General features: G+C 39.9%; 2 protein-coding genes across 4 annotated transcripts in view; both read left to right on the top strand.

Moving 5' to 3' along the window:
• The window catches only part of RPL31 (ribosomal protein L31), a 277,352-nt gene that overhangs the window by 205,884 nt on the left and 47,580 nt on the right, over positions 1-23,888 (top strand). The window lies entirely within an intron of this gene.
• The window catches only part of NPAS2 (neuronal PAS domain protein 2), a 109,673-nt gene that overhangs the window by 46,578 nt on the left and 39,207 nt on the right, over positions 1-23,888 (top strand). For both annotated transcript variants that reach the window (XM_061626847.1, XM_061626846.1), the window contains exons 5-11: positions 1,627-1,716; positions 4,644-4,764; positions 7,250-7,363; positions 15,884-16,002; positions 17,260-17,342; positions 18,351-18,457; positions 23,136-23,283. In XM_061626847.1, the coding sequence (XP_061482831.1) occupies positions 1,627-1,716; positions 4,644-4,764; positions 7,250-7,363; positions 15,884-16,002; positions 17,260-17,342; positions 18,351-18,457; positions 23,136-23,283 (782 nt within the window). The remainder of the gene's footprint in view (positions 1-1,626; positions 1,717-4,643; positions 4,765-7,249; positions 7,364-15,883; positions 16,003-17,259; positions 17,343-18,350; positions 18,458-23,135; positions 23,284-23,888) is intronic.

Raw genomic sequence — 23,888 nt, 5'->3', positions numbered from 1 at the left:
ACTTCAGCTGGCTATCTACCAAACTCTACTCATTCTGGCGGATCTTGGGTTTGGATTGCTCCCTAAGTATTTCAATAGTAGAAAAACTTGTAATGTCAAAATGTGGTTCATGAGCCTAATCTCCCAAAGGCTCATTCAAATATTTAGAATCTCAGCTTTTGCTCTGGGAAAAATGAAACTTTATGGCCACAAAGAAAAATCTGAAAAATGTGAGAAAAATAGCTTTAAAAAGGAGAGAGAAATAAGGAAGCAAGTTTTCCATGTTGACTGTCCTGCTTTTGGGGGTAGCTGAGGAAGGAGAGTTATAGCGCAATCCAAAGTCAAGATCTGCTAGGATGAGCAAGTTTGGAATAGGCAGTTCTTGAGTTGTCTCAGCTGAGCCAGGATTACACAGGCATAACTCTCTTATCCTGGTTCAGCTGGAGATACACTGGTGGAACTAAAATGAGTGAAATTTATGCCAGCCGTAAGCTTAAAAGGGGTGGTGTTCTGACTGCTGGATGGGACAAGGAGATACTTACTACTATTCCAAACCTCTGTCAGTTAGTCATGTGAACTGGCAGTGGTACTTAAGTCAGCAAAAATGAATGAAACTATATTTTACAGGCTTATTTTTTCCTCTGCCAGGCTCAGGCCAACTCAGCCAATAGTAGCCCTGCTCCTGAACAGAGCTTAGAATAGGACTAACTTGCCACCAGCTTAATTTATATTTAGGATTACTCTGTTAAGTGTTATATAGACTTTTTGGTTACACTCTCAATGCAGGAATGAATAAATGATGTAATGATATATGCATTAGCTTTAAAAATGCTTTCCTCATTTGAGGAGTTCTATAAGTGCAGGCAACAAGTGTCCAGAGGCTGCATTTAATTAATTTCTCAAACCACTTTTCTGCATGCCGTGGACTCTGACTGGAACTCTTGCTTTCCATTTTTAAAAACTAAACTTGCAGCTGTGATAATGAAGGAAGCAGTTTAAAAACACAAAGAACTGGATGCACAGAAGCAAGTTTAAAGAAAGAGAGCAAGAGAGAACTACCAATAGTAACATTTTAATGTTACCAGTAGTAACATTTTACCAGTAATAACTTTGAGTATGAAGAAAAGTCCTTCGAATTAATTTTCTTTAAGGTATTTCTTTCCTTTCCTTGAGAGTCTTGCACATAGCCATGCCATCAGACATGTCAGCTCTATTTGTAAGTTTCAAGTGCTGAAGGGCAGTTTAACCCAGGAGAGAAAACAAATCCTGCCTGATCTCAGTGTGCTTCAACGGAACTACAAAGTTTATTTTATTTATTTATTTATTGCATTTGTATACCACCCCATAGCCAAAGCTCTCTGGGTGGTTTACAACAATTAAAAACATTAAAAACAAATATACAAATTTAAAAACACATTTTTTAAAAAGCACTTTAAAAACACATGCTAAAAGTTGAAATAATAACATGTCCTATATAAAAGCATTAGGTTTTTTCTGATCTACATATGCAATGTAGTTGCCAGAATGACGCATCTGATGGATATGTTTATACCTAATAATACTTGTACATATACTTCTTTCTTTTACCAATTTATACCTAATAATTCTTGTACCTATACTTAATTTTTTTCTTATTCTTTCCATTAGGCATTAGATGGGTTTGTAATAGCTGTTACCACAGATGGAAGCATCATGTATGTTTCTGACAATATCACACCTCTTCTTGGGCATTTACCGGTGAGTGTGTAATTCCTTTGCTTTCATATTGAGGATCTCTGGATGCTTCCTCACACACAACAGGGGTGGGGGGCTAGGTGCATTTTTGTGGGTTGAAGGGGAAGGATCCACTATGCATTAAGTCAGGCATAGTGGGGAAGCTGTAATTTATTTTTAATTTACAATGAAATGGTTTTTGAAGACTCTTATGTGGCTTATTCTGCCTGCTTTTTAATGCATTTTTAAAACATTGTGACGGATTCAGTCTTGTCTTTGGTGCATCTCCACTAGATGGGTGCTCCAGTAGGGGGAAGGGGGAAGAGGTGATGTTTGGCAATTCCTTCTGCCTGCAGGCTCCTATATCCCCTGAAAGTATGCTCAAGGTGGTGGTGGGGGCTGAGGGACCCCATTCAAGAAGGATGCAGACAAACTGGAACAGGTTCAGAGGGGGGCAACAAGGATGATCAGGGGACTGGAAACAAAGCCCTGTGAGGAGAGACTGAAAGAACTGGGCATGTTTAGCCTGGAGAAGAGAAGACTGAGGGGAGATATGATAGTACTCTTCAAGTACATGAAAGGTTGCCACACAGAGGAAGGTTGGGATCTCTTCTCGATCGTCCCAGAGTGCAGGACACAGAATAATGGGCTCAAGTTGCAGGAAGCCAGATTTTGACTGAACATCAGGAAAAACTTTCTGTTAGAGCCATACGACAATGGAATCAATTTCCTAGAGAGGTAGTGGGCTGTCTGACACTGGAGGCATTCAAGAGGCAGCTGGACAGCCATTTGTTGGGAATGCTGTGATTTGGATTCCTGCATTGAGCAGGGGGTTGGACTTGATGGCCTTATAGGCCCCTTCCAACTCTACTATTCTATGATTCTATGACACTCCAGGAGAGCCAGTGTGGTGTAGTGGTTAAGGTGTTGGACTACGACCTGGGAGACCAGGGTTCGAATCCCCACAGCCATGAAGCTCACTGGGTGACCTTGGGCCAGTCACTGCCTCTCAGCCTCAGAGGAAGGCAATGGTAAACCCCCTCTGAATACTGCTTACCATGAAAATCCTATTCAGAGGGTCGTTATAAGTCGGAATCGACTTGAAGGCAGTCCATTTCATTTTTCATGACCCTCCAGAAAAGTGTGGGAGGAGGTGAGAAGGGCTGCAGGATGAAGACAGGATCACCCAAAATCAGCTCATCCTCCCTTTCACTGGCAGTGGGAGTATCCAGTTAATAGAGAGATAGCAGCCTTTCCCAACCAGTGTGCCTCCAGATGTTGTTGGACCACAACTCCCATCAGCCTCAGTCAGTATTGCCCATGGCTGAGGCTGATGGGAGTTGTGGTCCAACAACATCTAGAGGCACACCGGTTGGGAAAGGCTGAGCTAAAGCCTCTACTGGATTGGAATCCCAGCTATGAATGGAAGCAGGGCTCCCACTTACAGAAGAAGATATCTGGATGCATCCCATTGTCTGGACTAAAAGATAAAATTAGCATCCCTTAGATAAATCCAGCCTCAAAATATTAGGTGCAAGCATTTTCAAAGATGTGATGTAGTGAAGTTGCCAGAATGACACATCTGATGGATATGGCTGTTTCTTATTGGCTAAAGTTATTTATCTTTGTTTATTTTTCATGAAACCTTATTCAGCCTTTGCTGTTTTATCTTTGTAATGTTGGCTGACTGATGGTTTTTATTTTTGTACTGTTTTATGCTTTGGCCAGCATTGCAATAAAGATGAAAATGATGTAATAGAGAATGAAAAAGTAAATATTAGATGGCTTTAAATTCAACATCCATACAGACACAAGAATAACAATTCTAGAGCTCCCTTATTTGAAGGTAATAGATGTACTAGCCAGCATCCAAAGTGCTGTATTCCACATTCCATATACAAAATAGCTTTCCAAGCTACCTACTCCATATCCTCTGAAAAACTCTGAAGGTTTCAGGTGACATTGAATATATCACGAGGGATTGCAGCTCGAAGATAAAATGAGCAACATCTCCATGCACATTAAGAAACACCTTAGAGACGCACAAGGATCTCTTTGGATTTGACTGACTATATTATACAGCCATAAGAGCCTCCGCCCCTCTTCTCTCCTCTCCCCTCCTCCTCCTCTTTCCCTCCCCCTCCAGCCCTCCCTGCCTCCCCCTTCTCCTCCTCCGTCATGGTCAGTTTCACCTATCTTAAGCAAGATTGCATGGGAGTTAATCCCATTGAACTCAACAGTATGCAAATGATCAAACCTGTCTTTTCCCTCCCTCCCCCTCTCCCCCTCCTTCCTTACTCCTCCCCTTCCCCTTCTTCTCCTCCTCCCTCTCCCTTCTCCTCCTCCCCCATGGTCAGTTTCACCTATCCTAAGCATGATTGCAGGGGAGTAAATCCCATGGAATTTAATAAGCATGCAAATGATCAATCCATTCTCAGAAAACCTGCTCAGGATCCCATTTCCTACCTCTTGGATTAAAAAGCAGAAAAATTCACTAATAGGCAAAAAAAGTTACAGTTTAAGAACGTACCTATAGCCCACAGATATTTCTATCAAACTTTAAAAAGCAGTGAAATTGGGCAGATATAGTGAATGCACCAGGGGAGCAGGAGACCTGAACTCCTCTCTGAGATATTGTACTGCCCTACAAATTTGTCAAAATGCAAACACCATTTGGGTTGGTCTTTCACAGTCCAATCCACTTGTTGTGTAGCTTGGAAGAATTTGGTAACCTGTGCCTCTGAGCATATGGTGAACTGCATGCACATGCCTAACATAACATTTGAGAATTAGAGTGCCGTCTTATACATGTCTACTCAGCTGTGAGCCCTGCTGAGTTCAATGGGACTCTGAGGTAAGAATTGCAGCCATATACATTGTTTTTTAGACTTGCATTTTATTAATTGCAGAAAATATGAATGCCAATTTGAACACTGCTTTGTTATTTACAGTCTGATGTAATGGATCAGAATATATTAAATTTCCTCCCAGAACAAGAACATTCAGACATTCATAAAATATTGTCATCTCATATGCTTCTGATGGATACTGTCTCATCAGATTACTTAAAATGTGAGTATTCCATTGTGTTTTTACTGAATCATAGTGTCTAAGATTTATTTATCTTGTAAGGGTATAATTTTATGAATGTTTTGTCTGCAAGAACATTGCATGTATTTTCCTGAACAGATACTTGATATAATATTCTTAATTTTCAAACTAATGGGAATCAGTCCATATAGAATTATTCTATACAATTTCAGATCTATTATAATTGCATATATCATACTAAAATGAGATTGTTTGCAGCTATGGTAATAATACATTGCTGAATCGTCAGAGTCTACTAAGGAAAATTCTTATTTTAGCTGGAGATGAGACATATAGGAAAAATTTAATCATCCTATTTTACTCCTGTTCATAAATGCTTATTTATTAAATTTATATCCCACCCTTCCTCCCAGAAGAAGCCCAGGGTGGCAAACAAAACACTAAAAACACTCTAAAACATCTTAAAAACAAGACATCTTTTTAAAAAGCTTTAAAAAATCTTCAAAAGCAATTCTAACACAGATGCAGACTGGGATAAGGTCTGTACTTAAAAGGCTTGTTGAAAGAGGAAGGTCTTCTGTAGGCACCAAAAAGATAACAGAGATGGTGCCTGTCTAATATTTAAGGGGAGGGAATTCCAAAGGGTAGGTGCCACAACACTAAAGGGTAACTTCCTATGTTGTGCGGAACGGACCTCCTGATAAGACGGATTCTGTAGGAGGTCCTCACCTGCAGAGTGCAGTGATCGACTGGGTATATAAAGGCAGAGCAAGTGCCAAAGGCCGAGCACTCCTGCAGTCCAGAGGGTCTCCTTAGGGTGAGGCTCCAGAGGCGCTCCCGTTCCGTGATCTGCGGCACCATTGCAACCCATCCCTGCCATGGATTGCAGAGAGGGTGCTCCCAGGCAACCCCCAGTACAGGCAGCACAGGCTTCAGTAAGCCCGCACGCATGCCACACCTACCTCTCCCATCAATGTGAATGCCGTGCACACTTCTTGTGCATGCCTGCCATCACTCAAGATGGCAGTGTGGGCTTCCCGTAGGGGCTGACACCCCTACTGCCATCTTGGGTGATGGCAGGCATGTATGCTACCCTTACACATCATTCATATGACATGAGAGGTCTTGGAAGTGGGGCAAGTGCAACTCCTGTTTTGTTCTTTTGTTTATGTTCTAGAAGGGAGATAAAGTTAGGGTCCTCCAGATGGCAAGGCTTGACTACCTTTACCTGTGATGCTCTGACTGACTTCCTTTCTTCACAGACTGATACGCTTAGGGAAGCTTGTCTGCCCTTTCTCCTTCCGCCCTTTCCCTTCTTCTCTTCTTCGACTGTCCGAAAGAGAGGAGACACCTTTGTCTCTGCTCTCTCTCTCCTGAGCCATGAGGGCAACTCCCAAACCTGGGCGTTGCGTCTCCAACTTAGTTAGTTAGAACTAGGTATGCCTTTCTATCTACTATGTATTTCTATAAATGAAATAGTTTTTCTTATTTTACCAAGTCTTAAATCTCAGTGATCTAAATGCAGGGTAAAGCCTGCCACTTAGATAAACGCACACACTGGCACACACGCATCTCAGACCGTTGACAATCTCTGCTAATATCTATACAAATTTACACAACAAGAGGTAGGTGGGGTGCAGAGGTGGGCTTATTAGCCCCGTACTGCCTGTATGGGGGGGGATGGTATCCAAGGGCCCAGTCATGCCTGGCGCTGGCCCTGTATAAGGGGTAGGACAATTTTTCAGGGATCCTGGTCCCAAGCTGTATAGGGCTTTGTGCACTAATGACGTACATGCTTATTTCTTACAAATGAGAATTTGTAGAAATTTTTAAAATTGGTTTTAAAATCACACTTTGAATTATGTTATATCAAAAGGGCAGGTATGAAAGAAGGATCAGGGATTCTTAGTTAAGCAGATGCATAATCTATGGTTAACTTGTTTTAATTGTAAACAACAAAGAGTCTTGTAGCATCTTAAAGACTAACAAATATATTATGGCTTTCATAGCCTACAGTCCACTTCATCAGATGCATTGTTATCTTGGTGCCACAAGACCCTGTTCTTTTTCACTGCAATATACTAGTACAACTATCCCCCTAAGAAACTGTTTTAAGTTAATATTTTTAATATTTTTTAAAATAAAGAATAATGTTGCTAGGCATGACAAGGAAAAGAGATGACAAGTTGATTTTTGCTTTGTATTGCTTTCAGTTACATGCAGAAATTACATAATCTTTATTGTAGAATGGTACTGAAAAATGGGATTAAGAGTTAAATTAATCCTTAGCTTTAAGTGCGCATGAGAAATACTATTTATAGTTCTGAACAGCCTAGAATTATGCAAATATTCATCCAGCAAACTGGACTTTTGTGGCCACAGGCAGCATTGTTGAATTCATTGGGGGGGTTTCTGTTTGCCTGATTATAGGAATCTCAGTTTGGTTAATTTGAAAATAATATTTATTTTGTCTTATTTTTTGGGCACATGTTTTTTTAAACTCCAGCTGATGATGATTTGGAATTTTGCTGTCATCTTCTGAGAGGAAGTCTGAACCCAAAGGAATTTCCAACATACGAATATATAAAATTTGTAGGGAGCTTTCTGTCTTACAGTCATGGTAAGTCTCAGCTGTTCTATAAATATAACCAATGACTAAACATATGTAAAAAAATTGATTATATTAAGACAGTAGACTTTTTAACATCCAGAGTTTGGAGTTAAGGTTTTTGGCATTGTTTGATTTTTGTGACATTAACAGAACAGTTTCAGACAAAATGACGTCAACGGTTGCTCAGACCACAATACTAAGCATTTAACTAGGTGGAACTTACTTATGAGTAAACATGGTTATGACTTGACTGTAAGGCTGTAGATCTAAGCAAACCTAGTGCATTTCTCACATGATCCATTTACCTGTGTAATAAAAATAAATGTTTTATGATGAGTTGTGCAAGATCCATATATTCATCATCCCTTGAAGATGTGCCTCTGTTGAAAGTATATAACATTTCTCTAGTACACAGTCACAATATTTTGTATCTAGTAAAGCAGTAGTTCTGCCACATAGCATGTTAATTGCTACTGTGATGTGGAATATGATTGTGCAGGTGTCATAGGCATTTCTTATTTCCTGTTTTATAATTAATGGTGAGCAACACAACTTCCCCATCCTGTGACTGGACCATTTTTTTGTTGTTGTTGTTGTTTTAAAAGTTGGTGCTGCGTGTTCCCACACATATAGTTGCTGTGCAGGAGCATTTGCCCAATTATTTATTTTCATGTAGTAAACAGCAACAAACCTGATTATTAGCATGGTGCTCTCCAGATGTTGCTGGGCTCCATCTCCCATCAGCCCCAGTCAGGTTGGCCGGTGGTCAGGGATGATGGGAACTAAAATCCAACAACATCTGGAGGGCACCATGTTGGCCACTGCTGATCCACAGCAATGCTCAGCCATTTTATTTTTATTGCGAGATTTTCTTTTTAATTATCTGGAAATTCTTCACTACCCTTATCTTAAGCTGGAATGCACAACTAGCCAGATTTTTAAAAGAAATCAGGCAATATTATTTATTTTATTTTTTAGATTTATATCCCGCCCTTCCTCCCAGTAGGAGACCAGGGCAGCAATAATAGCATATCTGTCTCCCCTACAGCAACTCTTTTCTTCCAATCCTCAAATTTACTCTTTTATGTGAGATATGTCACTGAAAAGGAATTTTAGCACAAAATCTAGAACGGCTGCAACAAACTTTTTTGGCTCCGGGGTGGGGGGATCTTTACCTGACCCCATCCTGCAGGCCAACTTTGACAGGTAGGTGGGCTACCCACCTGTCAATCGCATGACATTATGGCACCACATGATTGGCAGATGAATTGTTTTGCCAACTGTCAAAATCCTTGCCCTTTGGGAGTCTTCCTGCACTTCTCCTTTCCATTCCTGATGCCAAACATCACTCTAGACCACGGGTGGGAACAAGTTGGGCCAAATTTGGTCTAACAGGCCTTCCCATTTCATCCACCAAGCTTTTTGGGGGGGAAGCCATGTCCACCCACTCTATATGTGATTCATACATGAAGTCAGTTAAGGGAGGGGTTTCAAAGAAACAATCAGAAGCTTAAAATGGGCTCCCAGTTGTTCCTTTGCTGGAGCAAGGCATGATCCCAACCATCTATCAGCTGATGGGCGGTAGGAACACACCTTGCTCAAGGAGGGGGAAGTGGTTTCTGTTCTTTAAAGCTGCCCCTTGCTTCCCCTTTCCACCTCTGACATTGGATTTGGAAAGAAGAACCTTGGGGAGACTTGCAAAAGGCTTTTGTCCCTGTGCTTCCCCATTCCACCTCTGACATCAGCTGATGGGCAGCTAGGAGCATGCCTTGCTTCAGAAAAGGAACTATTGAGATCCCACTTTGCTCCTGATAGTTCCTTTGAAGCCCCACCATCAATTGTCCTACACCTGATGTCATGTATGATGTCAGGTGTAGGATGGGTGGATGTGACTTCCCCAAAACAGCCTCACAGGCCAAATGGGAGGTCTGTTGGCCAGGTTTGGCCCACGGGCTGGAGCTTCCCCATCCCTAGTCTAGAATGATGTTTGGCAGTCTTTAGAGATCTGCAGAAAGGCACAATGAACTAACCAATTAAGTTCATTTACTGCATTACATTAGGAGTGGTTTAAGCTCTTCAGTCAGTCAATGCATTTCAGTTCCACCATGAAGAATTTTACCCTTTGTTTGGGTCAATTATATTTTACCCAATAAATGAAAAACCCCATCCTGTGAAAGAACTCTTAACTGGAAATTAGATTAACATTGCAAAACTTCCTCATGAGATAGTTCATGGTTATTTCTCACTCTTTACTTATGTATTGTTATACTGTTATATAAATTGTTATATTGTTATATAAATATTGTTATATTTGAATAGCGGTAAGAAGCTAAAGCTATAGAGATACTGGATTAAAACCCAATAGGGCATGGTACTATCAGGATGAGCTTGCCCCTTTTGCTCATCTTCACACATTTTTTTTCTTTTTGTCTCTGACAAAACAAAAGATGATGGCTCTAATCCAGCTGTAGTAGTGAGCCCTTAGTAAAAACATGTGACCCAAGAGGAACATGTGCATTCATTCATTCATCACTGGCAATCGCTCGTGGCCGAGCAAGATTGTCTTCCTCTTCTCCCAGGCATTTCAGCATGTGTTTTAAATTGTTTTATATTGTTTTAATTTTTTTAATTGTGTTTTAAATTGTTTTTAAAATATGTGTTTTAAATTGTATATTTGTTTTAATGTTTTTGGTTGCTGTAAACCGCCCAGAGAGCTTCAGCTATGGGGCGGTATACAAGTGCAATAAATAAATAAGTAAATAAATAATAAGGTCTTTAACAGTGGGCCCGTAAGTGACTGTGGAGGCCAATTCTGGATCCACACAGCCTCCCACAGTGAGGAAATAGGTTTCCAGATGGAAGATGGTTGTGATGAGGATTTGCTTGACATGCCTTCCGCTTAACTCATTTGTCCTGTTCACCCTGTATTCATGCTTCTTCGAAGTCTACGGCACCTTTGATAATAGCTAACCTCCATTTGGGACGTTCATGGGCCAAGACTTCCCAGTTTTCAATGTTCATGTTACATTTTTTTAGATTCGCTTTAAGAACATCTTTAAACCTCTTTTGCTGTCCACCGATATTCTGTTTTCCATCCTTAAGTTGGAAGTAAAGTAGCTGCTTTGGAAGACAGCGATCAGGCATTTGAACAACATGGCCAGTCCAGCAAAGTTGATGTTGAAGGATCATTGTTTCAACACTGGTAGTCTTTGCTTCTTCCAAAACGCTAACATTAGTCCATGTTCCCAAGTAATTTGCAGAATTTTCTGGAGGCAGCATTGGTGGAATCTTTCAAGAAGTTGGGAGTGGCGTTTATAAATGGTCCATGTTTCACAGCCATACAATAAGGTCGGTAGTACAATGTCTTTGTAAATAAGCTTTTTTGGTCTCACTGCAAATATCCAGATCCTTGAACACTCTATGCTTCATTCAGGAGAATGCAGCACTCGCAAAGCTCAGACGATGTTGAATTTCAGCATCGATGTCAGCTTTTACAGAGAGATGGCTGCCAAGATAGGGGAAGTGATCAGCATTCTCCAGCGTCACACCATTAAGCTGGATTTATGGTGCAACAGAGGGACTAGTTTTTCATATGCTTCTGAAAAGACATTTAGGATAGTTTGAAGATCTTTCTCTGAATGTGCAGAGACTACCTTATCATTGGCGTATTGAAGTTCTACGACAGAGGTTGACATTACCTTACTTTTTGCTTTCAGCCTACTGAGATTAAAAAGCTTTCCATCTCTTTGATATATGATTTCCACACCAGTAGGAAGTTTCCCCTCAAAAAGGTGCAGAATCATAGCAATGAAGATAGCAAATAAAGGTTATAGACACTCATATGTGGTCTGGGACATCCCAGCTACTTCAGAAAAATCTTGAGGTAAGCAGACAGCATGAAAAAAGAAAATACAAGTAATGAGCAAGCAATGTACGATTAACTAAAGGCAAACGTCCTGTAAGTAGTGAAACCAGAACCAATTCATAATGATTTCAGGTAATTTTCAGTGTTGTTATGCCAGCTTTGCAATAAACTATGGTTGAAATATACCAGCCATTTCCAGGCTTTGCAATAAACTATGGTTGAAATATACCTGTCATTTCCAGGCTTTCTGCCTTCTGCTTCCTGCTACACTGCAGAAATTGCTGGAGCAGAGCCAGACCTACCATTAGGCAGAATGAAGTGATTGCCTCAGGCAGCAGATCCAGATGGTGTGCCATGTGGGCCCACCCTGCACTCTCAAAGGTAGCCTGCTACCCTCAGGTATGGTGCAGGACACTGCCTCATAGCCAGTGTTGAAGTAAGATTTAGCTGCCAGTCCAGTTGGCATCTGCACATGGAATGCAGAGGGGAGCATCTTGTTCTTTGCCTCAGGCAGAAAAATGTCTTGTGACGGCCCTGTTTTGGAGCATTCTCTATGAAGCACACTCAGCAGCCTAGAGCATGCCTCAGTGGAGCACTAGCCAGGCCTCTTGGACCTAGCCTCTTCCCCGCGTGAACTGAGCGTGCAATCTAGAACATCTGTAAAACTCCCTCGTAGCTGCACATTGGCAGGTAAGATTTCATGGAAAAGAAGCTGTTTTTCAGGAAAGACTGTTCATCATTCCTGATCTCCTTATTGAATTCACATCCACAGAACAGGGCTTTCTCTCCTTCACCTACCGTCTGTGCAGGCCCTTCCACCAACAAAAATCTGGTCCTGGGGGTTGAGAGACTGTTGGGAATGATGCCGGGACATGGTGTAGGAAACTCCAGATGGAGGGAAGAGTTGGTGGAAATTGTCTCTCCACTTAATGTGAGGAGCAACTGAGGAAACAAGCAGTTATGAATAAGCTTCGATTTAGCTGAAACTTGAATCCATAAAGATTTAAATCTGCAGAATTGCTTCACTTAAATTAGTTATACTTTAGTTGTGTGGTAGAGAGTGCAGTATTGTGTTTTAAAGCTTTTAAACATATTTTGGAGTTATACACAAAATCAAGGGGAGAATAGCTGCTAAAACATTTGGGAGTAAATCAAAGGGTCAGTTACTCTGTCATCTTGCTGATTTGTAACTGAGAAAATCCTACCAGTATTCCTTGACTTTCCATATTTTTAGCCTTACTCTGGTATTTATAGAATTAAAGAGAAGAATTGCATTTCACTTTTCCCCAATATTGTGTGTTCTTACAGTAGAATTTTCTTATTGGAAAACAACTTTATATTTCTAATATGCACTAAAAGGCTGATTTGCAATATAATAATAAAAGAAATCACTTTTTAAAATTACCTCCAACTTACTACTACTTGGATTTTTATTCAGCTGTTTGCCTGATTTTTTTCCCTAGGGTGTAGTGTTTCAAACATTGCTGGTATTGATGCAAATGGTTATATTCATAAATAAAAAATAAAAAATTCACACTGTGCTTCCCAGAACTCATAATTTCACAACCTGCAAAATTTTATTGGTCCACATAACTTGTTGATCTCAAACCATATAATTAACAATATTGGCAGAACAAACCACTTTTCTTCGTTTCAAATGAGTCTGAATTTATTGATGTAAAAGAACCATCTTATTAGAACTTCCAACTGGGAAATTCCCTTGTGCATTACATAAATGTTCCATGTGCAAAACAGCTTTGTGATGTGCATGTGAAAATAGGTACAATGGTGATGCAGGGGCAAACACATATATCTGCATTTTAATGCAAATGCATTTCTGCATTAGAGACCTTTTTGTCTATTTGTCTCTGGATTGTGCCTATTTTCTTATGAATGTATGTTAGATAATAAACTGGTACTATAATTCTGTAAAGCAGGTGCTGAATTCAATTAGAAAGCAAGTGGAATATAATTTTTTTAAATTATATTCTCTAGGGTTTTAACATCACCTTTTGGTTTAGGGCTTACTGCCAATATATGCAGCAGAAACTCATGGTGTACTCTTTCCTGAAGTGTACAGTTCAGACTGTAGATTGCAGTTCGCATGTTTCAGTTTTCGCCTGTAGGGGGAAAATATCCTTGCACATAGAAATGTAGCATGTAAGGGAAAAGGCCTCTCAGTCTGAAAAGAATAGACCACAAAAATCTGTATTATATTCTGCAGTATGAAAGTGCTGAAAGTGTCACCTTTTCCTAATGATTGTTTCCTATATGTAACATTTTTATTAAACAATTATTTAGGGGAAATAAATAATTGATAATCATTTGCTTTAACACTCTCCTTTATGAAAGCAATATTCCAGTTCTATATTCACTAACAGGCAAAAAAAACCCTTGCGGTTTAAGAATGTACATATAGCCAAGAGATATTTCTATCAAACTTTAAAAGGTGGGGAAATTGGGCAGCTATAGTGAATGTATCAGGAGCAAGAGATCTGACCCCCCCCCGAGATATTGTACTGCCCTACAAATTTGTAAAACTACAAACACAATTTGGGTTGGTCTTTCACAGTCCAATCTACTTCCTGTATAGCTTGGAAGAATTTGGTAACGTGTCTCTGAGCATATGGTGAGTGGTAGCTGTATACTTTAGCTCTATACAGCCTATTCCCCCCCCAGAGCTACAATCACCAGAATTCTCTGGGGAGAGGGGCTGACTGTTAAACTACTCTGGCCACTGGAGCTCTGTTGGAGGAATAGAAGTCTCCTAACAATTCTGCACCCTTTACAAACTACCCTTCCCAGGATTTTTGGGGGAAAGCTATGAGTGTTTAAAGTGGAATAAATGTCTGGCATGCATATGGCCACCTGATTAACCAAGCCAAACAGCTGTTAGTCTGGCTTTTAGAACACTGACAGTTGATTCTTGATGAACATGCCTTCCCTATCATAGACTCCAATGTTAATTTTCTTAAATTAATTTAAAATATGCCATGAATTTTTTTAACTTTTAAATTGCAGACGATGAAGGTCAGAGTGTGGGGCAAGGTCAGTAATGGATTACATGTACTTGTGAACATGGCTGATCTTTAATTAATTTCAACAAATTATGAGACAAAAAAGTTCAACAGGGTCTGGATTATTTTACTGATGTTTCAGATTTTAAACTCTGGATTCTCTCTGAGTGTTTTGCAGAGCTTGGAAAAGTTCCTTTTTTGAACTACAACTCCCATCAGCCCAATCCAGTGGCCATGCTGGCTGGGGCTGATGGGAGTTGTAGTTCAAAAAAGGAACTCTTCCGAGCTCTGGTGTTTTGTGTATTGCTGTGAAAACTTAGAGGGTTGTTAAGCAAGCATTTCTGAGTTCAGGACTATAAATTTGTAAGATTTTATTTTGAAATGAGCTTATGGGAAGCCGCAGAATGGCATGGGGGTATTTTCAGTTGGTGGAATGTGACAAATCCATGCTGGCTATACAGTCACTCTTGTGGCTATACAATACACTTCTACTCAGGTGTAAGTCCCATTGACTTCAATGTATCACATCCACACCATACATTTAGAGCACATGGTTTCCCCCCCCAAAATTCCAGGAATCATAGTTTACCCCTCACAGAACTACAGTTCCAAGCACCCTTAACAAACTACAATTCCCAGGATTCTTTAGGGGAAGTTATGTACTTTAAATGTGCTTTAAATGTATGGTGTGGATGTGACTTTACTCCCAGGTAGGTATGTCTAGAATTGGAGCTCTGCAGTGCAAAACTCCTACTCAAAAATAAGTCCCGTTGACTTATGGTGGTGTAGTGATTAAGGTGTTGGACTGTCACCTGGGAGACCAGGGTTCGAATCCCCACATAGCCATGAAGCTCACTGGGTGACCTTGGGCCAGTCACTGGCTCTCAGCCTCATGAAAACACTATTCATAGGGTCACCATAAGACGGAATCATCTTGAAGGCAGTACATTTACATTTTACTCCCAGATAACTGGTTATAGGATTGTAAGTTAGCATTCTCATTGACAGGAACATCGCTGTAATGAGTGAAATTGCATGACAAAAGAGTAACCTTTTCCCCTCCCCCAGAAAGCAGCTTTTAGAAGGCAAGTTAAGAAGTGGCACTAATTTTATCACAATCAGTGCAATCATCTCCTCCAAGAGTGGAATTGAGACATCATGGTGGCACATTTGTCTTCATTCAATCATGGGCCGTGCTCAACATCTGAAAAGCTAGGAGAGATTTTCAAATGGAAAAACAATGGATTTAAGGGGAGTACTGATCTCTATCTCTGCCTGCTACTTCCATTCCGTCTCCAACCCCTGCAGCCCACTTCAGCTGCTTGAGGGGTTCAGCACCTCCTCCCACCTGCTTCTGCTCCCTTGACATCCTTCTGCTGCCCCTCTGCTTTACTGCTGTTCAGCAATGAGCCATATTTGAAGACAGGAGTAACATGTTTAGCTGTGCCCCAAGTTGTAAATTTGTTTTTTTATGCAGCTATTTCATATTTTAAAAATATACATACATGTACTCGTACAAAAACCTTAACAGTATGTTCAGGCATATCTCTGAGTGATATCTAGTATTGGCACATTTCATATGTATGAAATAGTGGGAGCAAATACACTAAAAGGCACAACTCTTTGTCTTGTAATTTTCTTATCCAGTGCCTATATCCACTTGTAGTGGCTTTGATGGTGCTGTTCCAAGGGGTTACAGAACACCACTAGGAAAACAAGTCTGCTTTGTTGCTACTGTTCGACTGGCAACACCTCAGTTTTTAAAGGCAAGTGTGTATGTCTTAGAGTCTGTTAAGTCTTCATAGTAATATCAGTTCGACCAGTCAGTATCTTCCCTCTTATGGACATGTACAAGACAAAGGGATAGGTGCAGCCTGTAGATGTGGGGGCTTCACTCAAAACAATGGCTTGCATACAACAAGCATGCATGGTACCTTTAGAAGATTTGGGAAGATGTAATGACCATATATATGGTGTTGAATATTTGTGGAAGTAAATCAATACTGAAAGCAGCAGTGTGCATCTGGAAGCTCTGCAAGGTAAATAATGCAGGTAATTTTTCAAGTTGCTGCTGCAGACACTTTCACAAGTCATTATAACTCTGACCAGGACATAGCCCAAGGGCACATAGTGTAATCATGTTGAGCTAAAATAGATGAGAGTCAGGTCAGTGCCTTGATGGGAGACTATTTAGGAATCCCATGTGCACTGCTTTTGAGTTCCACGATGCAATGGCAGAATGAACATTATAAAAAAGGAATAAATTGTTAGAAATATCTCTTTGAGATAGGCTCCCACACATGTCAGCTGAACTTTAATCCCAGACAAAACATCTGAATCTGTATACAGAAATAGGAATGAAATGTGGTTGTCATCTCATGTCTGCAAAAATAATCTGAGATTTTTTTTAGTGGAATAAATGGGCCAGTGCACATATTACACAAATTGAAGAGCAAGCCTCCTAGTGGAGAGTAATCTCTGCTGCCGCTGTAATGTCTAGGAGTGCATACCATGGCAATTATCATGTTCAGTCTCTTTCTAAATATTTGCCAAAAGCTTACCAGGTCTAGAGCCTCTCAACATAATGACAACAATCTGTTTTAAATAAGCTATTTTAATTTCAGCTGGAGTGCACTTCACTCAACAGAAGGAGGTGGTCCTCATCAGTGTCCATCTAGCATATGTAACGTGTTCAGTAATAAAATGCATCATCAATAGCTGTATAATTTTCTAAAAGAATTAAGTGGTGTATACAGAATGAAAACACAGCATTTAACCCTTTTGCATAGGTGGTTAACTGTTGTTTTATCATCCAGGTGCAGAATAATAAGTCCAGCACATGTTAAAATGAACAAACATGATAGAATGTGATATACAGCTATTTAATATATGGATATAATATATGGATATATTTGATCTTCTGTTTTATTACTTTCACATGCTGTTCATTTACATTTAACAAAAAACTGACGAAATTGAGATAAAGGTGCTGCTGTCACTAAGAGAATTTTATTCTAATACAGGAAATGTGCATAGCTGAAGAACCTTTAGAGGAATTCACTTCAAGACATAGTTTGGAATGGAAAATTTTATTTCTAGATCACAGGTTGGTAAAAAGAGAAGAATATATTTCATGTTCTGTGTGACAATTTGGTACTGATTATTTTATTTATTTAAAATTACTTAATTGCCCTTCATCAGAAGATTCTAGGTGTTCAAAACTATGAAAATAATACAATGGATGACATCCACTGATGTCTGCTGGCTTGCACAATGGCCTTTGGGTTTCTGTTCTGCACCCTTCAGCCTTCTGCATGCCCCAAAATATGTTCCAGATGGTTGTGTTGGATCTCCCCAAAAATATATATTTAAATAAACACAACAAACAACAAAATGCAGAGCAGGAAAAAAACATAATAAAAATACTATCATCTAGTCTCCATGCTTCTGTTCTCTTTGTCCACACATCTGTGATAGAAATGGTGAAAATACTCAGTTTCATTGCTTATCTCTGGTACCCTTCCCCCGGTTACTACTTACAATTATGAAGAGGCAACTTGCTTTAATGGACATTGATGTTTAAAAAGTCCTTGCAACATTTTTTCCAAGCCACTGTAGCAGCGCTTGAAAATTTATATTGCTACATGGCACTGTCTTGCATCTCAATTATCCTAAACCAGTGATTAAAAAAAAAATCTGCAGGAGCTTTTTTCCTTTTGCTGTGAAGCATATTTGGAGGTGTGTCATCATACTTTGCACAGTTATGAATTAATCAGACCTATTGCTTTGCAGAGTGAATTTGTGTAAACCTTCCTGATTTACTTCAACCTTTTGTTCTTTCCTTCTGCTTTCCTCCATTTATTTTAAGCACTTGTTCTGGTGCATTTTTTGCAAGAGGTTTCCCGTCTCTGCTGAGATCTAGTAGTATGCAGTAGTCCCAATTAGTCTGTTGCCTGTGTATTGGTTGTTTGAGAGAGAGAGGGAGAGAGAGAGAGAGAGAGAGAATAAAACTTCCAGTCTTATTTGAGCGGGCAGAGAGGAGGGGAAGGGATGAACACTGCTAATGTTATTTTTAATTGTTTAATAAAATTATTTGTATTTTACCCTAATACAGAGCACCACCAATTATAGGATATTTGCCTTTTGAAGTGCTGGGTACGTCTGGATATGATTACTATCATATAGATGATCTACATCTCTTGGCACAGTGCCATGAACACTGTGAGTATTCCATTGTCTACAGAATTTAGTTTGTTTCTGTGTGATAATAAAGTAAAAATTGGAAGACATTGGGTTGTATCCAATTAAGCCATCCCCAAAGTATACACATCCAGATCAGCTTGGGGGGGGGGGGTCTGGCCCTCCACAGCAGATATGGAGTACATGCAGAGGGTGCACGGGGGAGGAAAGGGAGTGGAAGTTATTGTATGAGTGGAAGTTCTTCTGCTCACTCAGTGACTGAGTTAGATTCAACCCTAGACTTTGAACTGGTAATACTGGTAAATTTGTTAGTAAATTCTATTCATTTTTAGTTAAGTTGTACAACAGAGGTGGGGAAGCTGTGGTCCCCTAGATGTTGCTGGACTACAGTGCCCATCATCTTTGACCATTGGCCATGATGACTGGGACTGATGGGAGTTGGAATGCAAGAACATTTGGAGAGCCACAGGTTCTTCATCTGTAATTTACAGAATTCTTTATCACTTAAATGTTCATATCCTACAGTTCAAAGAATGTTATTAAAAAGTAGCCATTTGAGGCTAGCCATTTGTGTTACGCAAACTGATTTTATTCTTTGTGTAGATTTATTGCCTAACTCTGAATTGAAAATAGTACAGATGTCCAATATTACTCAAGAATTGCTAATTAGTTGAAGATGAAGCACTAAATTAAAATAAACTCAGACTACTTTGCATATCAGCAGAAATGAATCAATGTCTTGCAATGTTTGTTTTTTGTCAGTAAGTGTCCTATTTACATGAACGCTGCCAATCAAAATTAATTTTTAGCTTTTTGGGGTAGAATACAAGAATCATGACTGAGTGATGTCAATGGAGATGAAGCTGTGATGAAACAGGTCTGAATATCTTGAATACATTTGGTCACAGACATGGTGCTGATGTGTCCAGTGAAATTAATTGTAATGGTGCTGTCACAGCAGTTTCAAAGCCTTTAACTCTTTTGGGCTGATGCTTTATTTATTTTTGTCTTTTTCATTGTGTTCCTTTGTAAAGCCCTTATTCATAAGGAAACTTACGGCACACCTCAATCTTATTTAAATAAATCATCAGTGGTGGCAGGTGCTCATTGGAACTGGTAGGGCAGAAGACAGGGAGGCCAGTGGTAGGTGAAGTGAGAGCCAATGACAGATGGAGCCAACTAATTCTAACTCCCCGCAGAGTTCTACAAAGACATAACTGAGACTAAGGAGGAGGAAGCTAACAGCCAAGGCCACACCTGGGCCTAGTTATAAGTAAGAAAGCAGGCAGGTGGGGACTGGCTGAGGACAGACTTAGGGTAGTGGGGCATTCACCATAATGGATCAACCTCTACTGTAAACCGTTCTTTCAGATGTCCGGTCAAACATCGGTAGCACCCCAATATCTTTCAGTTAGGTTGTGATGTAACATTATTATTAATAATTTGTATTATTTGTAGTAATAATATTATTAATTCTAAATTTGCTGGGCACTCGGCTCCTACTGGGAGGAAGGGTGGGATATAAATCTAGTTAAATAAATAAATAAAAATAAAATAAAAATAAGGAACAGTCCTTGTTCTCAGTCATACAACATAAAGGAAGACATGTCACGTTAGAGAGGAAAGGGAGTTAATTCATCTGGGTAAAACCAGTGTGAGTTGCTGCCAGACCAAAGTCTCTTTTTACCCTGAGAAAAGATCCTGTGCAGAAGGTATATCCATTGATGGATTCCATGAGGGGAGAAGCCACATGGGAGACATGGAGTGCCAGAGTAAGAAAAAGGGCCTTCAGTTCCTGCACTTTCCCAGTTCATACTCACTCTGTGGCCTTGGGTTGACCCATATTTGTGTTGCCTCTGCATGAAATAATCCAGGTCATCTGAAGAGTTAATAATGTTAAAAATATCAGTGTATTGAGAAATGCTCACGAATAACCTTTTTATCCTCTCTCCATGTTTGAAAGGCTGAAATACTGGTGACGGAGCAAATTTGTTTTCTGTTGCTCCATACCGTATGAGCTGAACCAATGGGTTCAAATCTTTTTTAAAAAGGTTTTAAACTATAAAGAAAAATGTGTTGATGGCAGAAGCTATTCAGCAGTGGAACAGACTCTTTTCCTTAGAGGTTTTTAAGTGGAGGCTGGATGGCCACTTATCAGGGAAGCTGTATAGTGAATTTCCTACATCAACAAAGGTTGGACTGGACCTTTGAGGTCCCTGCCAACTCTCTGATTCTATGTGTGCTCTGTTTGCCCAATTCTGCACCTTATCACTCCTATTTTGTGATCAGAAGGCAGTATCAAGTGAAATTTAACACATTTTAAATAGTACATATGTAATTTTTTTCATCTCTTGTTGTTACTGTAAAACAGGTGGAGAACTTCTGGACTGTTGGCCGGACTTGGCCTGCCAATTCTCCCCATTTGGCCCACTAGATTACTGTGAGGAAGCCACAACCACCTGCCCTACACTTGATGTCATGCATGACATCAGCTGTGGGGCAGGTAAGGGAAGGGCTTCAAAGAAACAGTAAGTAGCAAAGTGGACTCCTGGTTGTTCCTTTGCTGGAGCAAGGCATGCTCCCAACTGCCCATCAGCTTATGGACAGTAGAAGCATGCCTTGTTCAGGGGGGGGGGAGCAGTTTACATTCAATAGAAACTATGTCTCTCTCCCAGTGCTGCTCTTTGAAGCCTCCCTGCACTTCTCGTTTCCACCATGCATCAGTATGGAAAGGATAAGCATGGGGAGGGTTGCAGAGCATTGGACTGGCAACACCCCTTGCACTTTGGCTCCCAAGTGTGGCAAAGTCACATAAGGGATTTTGACAGGTGGCTGGGACAACCCACCTGTCAATCATGTAACACTGCATTGATGTCATGTTGTTGACAGATGGGTTTCCCCGCCTACCTATCAAATTTGACCTGTGGGTGGCCAACCAGAAAGGTTCCCCATCCCTGCTGGAAAATAATGCAATTACTACAATGCCCTTTAAAAAAAACCCTAATTGAATTATGCAAGACTCCAAATTGTACTCTCTAGATATTTCTGTAAATATTCTTTGATTTCCCAAATTACTAGTCTGATCAGCATCCTGGAGGACTTAATCACACACCAAAGACTGATTACAGACTCACTATCAAAAGAATAGATCAGGAGAAACTCTGTTGACATCACTAGTATGTGAAATTGTGGAAGTGTGTATTCTATATAAAAATAAAAGCATGAAAAATAAACACAAAATAAGATAAGGTGTTTATGATCAAGGAGACCCACATTGCAACCCGCAGAAGAAATTTTAATTCAGATGAGTACATTTTCTATTGATCAAAATTGCTATAGTTTTCAAAAGGTATTTTTACCACTTATGGAAAGTGTGTATGTATTTTTATTTTATTATTTACATTTAAAAACTGCCCCATAGGATCCCAGTGTGGCGAACACATAATAAAAACATAACAAATAATTTGAACATAATATCACATTATAAGAATATTTCAGCAGTAGCATCAAAAAGGCCCATGCCACTCATAGATCTCCCCAAAATGCCTGTATGAACTGATGTGTTTTCAGCTGATGTCTAAAAACCATCAGTGAGGAATACAGCCATATGTCCATGTGGAGAGAGTTTCACAAATGGGGAGGGGTCGCCATAGAAAAAGTCCTATACTACATCGTCATCCCAGGCCATGCTTGGTAATGGGACCATGAAATGGCCTCCACTGCAGATTGAAGCATCTGACCGGCAGATATGGAGAGAAGCACTCCATTAAGTATTTGATTCTTCAAGTTCAGTCATTAATGTGAGTGAGGACCAGAAAAACATTATGATGCTCATCCACACGTGCCTCTCTGTCATCAGCACATGTCTTTTGTTTGATCAGCAATAAAGTCATCATGTGTTATTAAATAAGTCCGCACGCATTAGCTTCTTAAAGCATGAAGAACATATTCAGCTTTAAGTTTTTTAAAATGCTGATTCATATGATTCAGTATCCAACTAAAATTCTAGTGAGAAACCTAACCAATGCAAGAAGGTATTATATAATACTGATCCTACATGAACTGCACTATGTGCCTATTTGCTACCCAGTTCAAAATAAACAATGAAAATGTACAGTACACTGGTTAAAAAAATAGCAGTAAAATTTAATTAAGACACAGCAGTTAATATTAAGTGGGGATTGAAATAGAAAGATCTTAAGATTTCTTTTTAAATACACTAATGAAGTCTTCAAATGTACTTTATGGGGAGTGTGTTCCATAAATACAGGGCCATGGGTGAAAAAGCCCTGTCCCTGGTACCTGCCAGCTGAACCTGTTATTTATTTATTTATTAGATTTATATCCCGCCCTTTCTCCCAGTAGGAGCCCACAGTTATCAGTGAGCCAGAGAGCATTAGAGCTCAGGCAGGCTCAGGCAGGTGCAGGCAATCCTTCAGATAACCCAGTCCCTTAAACGCGAAAATCAGCAATTAATTTGGGCCTGGAAATAAACAGGCAGCCAGCGTAACCAGTACAGAGAAGGTGTAATATGCTCTGATTGCTTGGCTCCCATAAGCATTCTTGCTGCTTTCTGTACCAAATGACATTTCTGAACCATCTTTTAAGGCACAAAGATGTCCTAAAATTGTTCTTGAAAAGATATTTGTCATATTTTGAAACCTTTGATGCAGTGTCCATTTTTTCTGCCCACAAATAGTGATGCGGTTTGGCAAAGGGAAGTCTTGCTGCTATCGGTTTCTGACCAAAGGACAGCAGTGGATCTGGCTGCAAACACATTACTATATCACCTACCACCAGTGGAACTCCAAACCAGAATTCATTGTATGCACCCACACAGTAGTGAGGTATGGGGAAACTGAGTGACATTGCTATTGTGCTGATTGGTAGAGTCCTTGGTGCAGAGCAAGAGCAAATAAAGCTGGGTTAAGAGGGACATGTACAGGAACCCACCCCCTTTATTTCCTCTTATGAAAAAAGAATAGCCAATATATTCTAGGCTTTGAAGAATGTTAAATGAGCTCAGTGCCAGAATAGGCTCATTATCTCTACAATGGTAGGTCTGAATCCCATATATGAAGACATTTGTGAGATGGTTTGCTATGGCAAATATTTGTCTGAAGCTGATCACTGTGCATTTTGGCCAATTATTGTTGTTGTTATGTGCCTTCAAGTCGATTACGACTTATGGCGACCCTATGAATCAGTGACCTCCAGTAGCATCTGTCATGAACCACCCTGTTCAGATCTTGTAAGTTCAGGTCTGTGGCTTCCTTTATGGAGTCAATCCATCTCTTGTTTGGTCTTCCTCTTTTTCTACTCCCTTCTGTTTTTCCCAGCATTATTGTCTTTTCTAGTGAATCATGTCTTCTCATGATGTGTCCAAAGTATGATAACCTCAGTTTCATCATTTTAGCTTCTAGTGATAGTTCTGGTTTAATTTGTTCTGACA

Source organism: Rhineura floridana, chromosome 5, assembly GCF_030035675.1.
Source record: "Rhineura floridana isolate rRhiFlo1 chromosome 5, rRhiFlo1.hap2, whole genome shotgun sequence".
In the NCBI taxonomy this organism is placed as follows: domain Eukaryota; kingdom Metazoa; phylum Chordata; class Lepidosauria; order Squamata; family Rhineuridae; genus Rhineura; species Rhineura floridana.
This window is presented reverse-complemented; position numbering and strand designations above follow the sequence as displayed.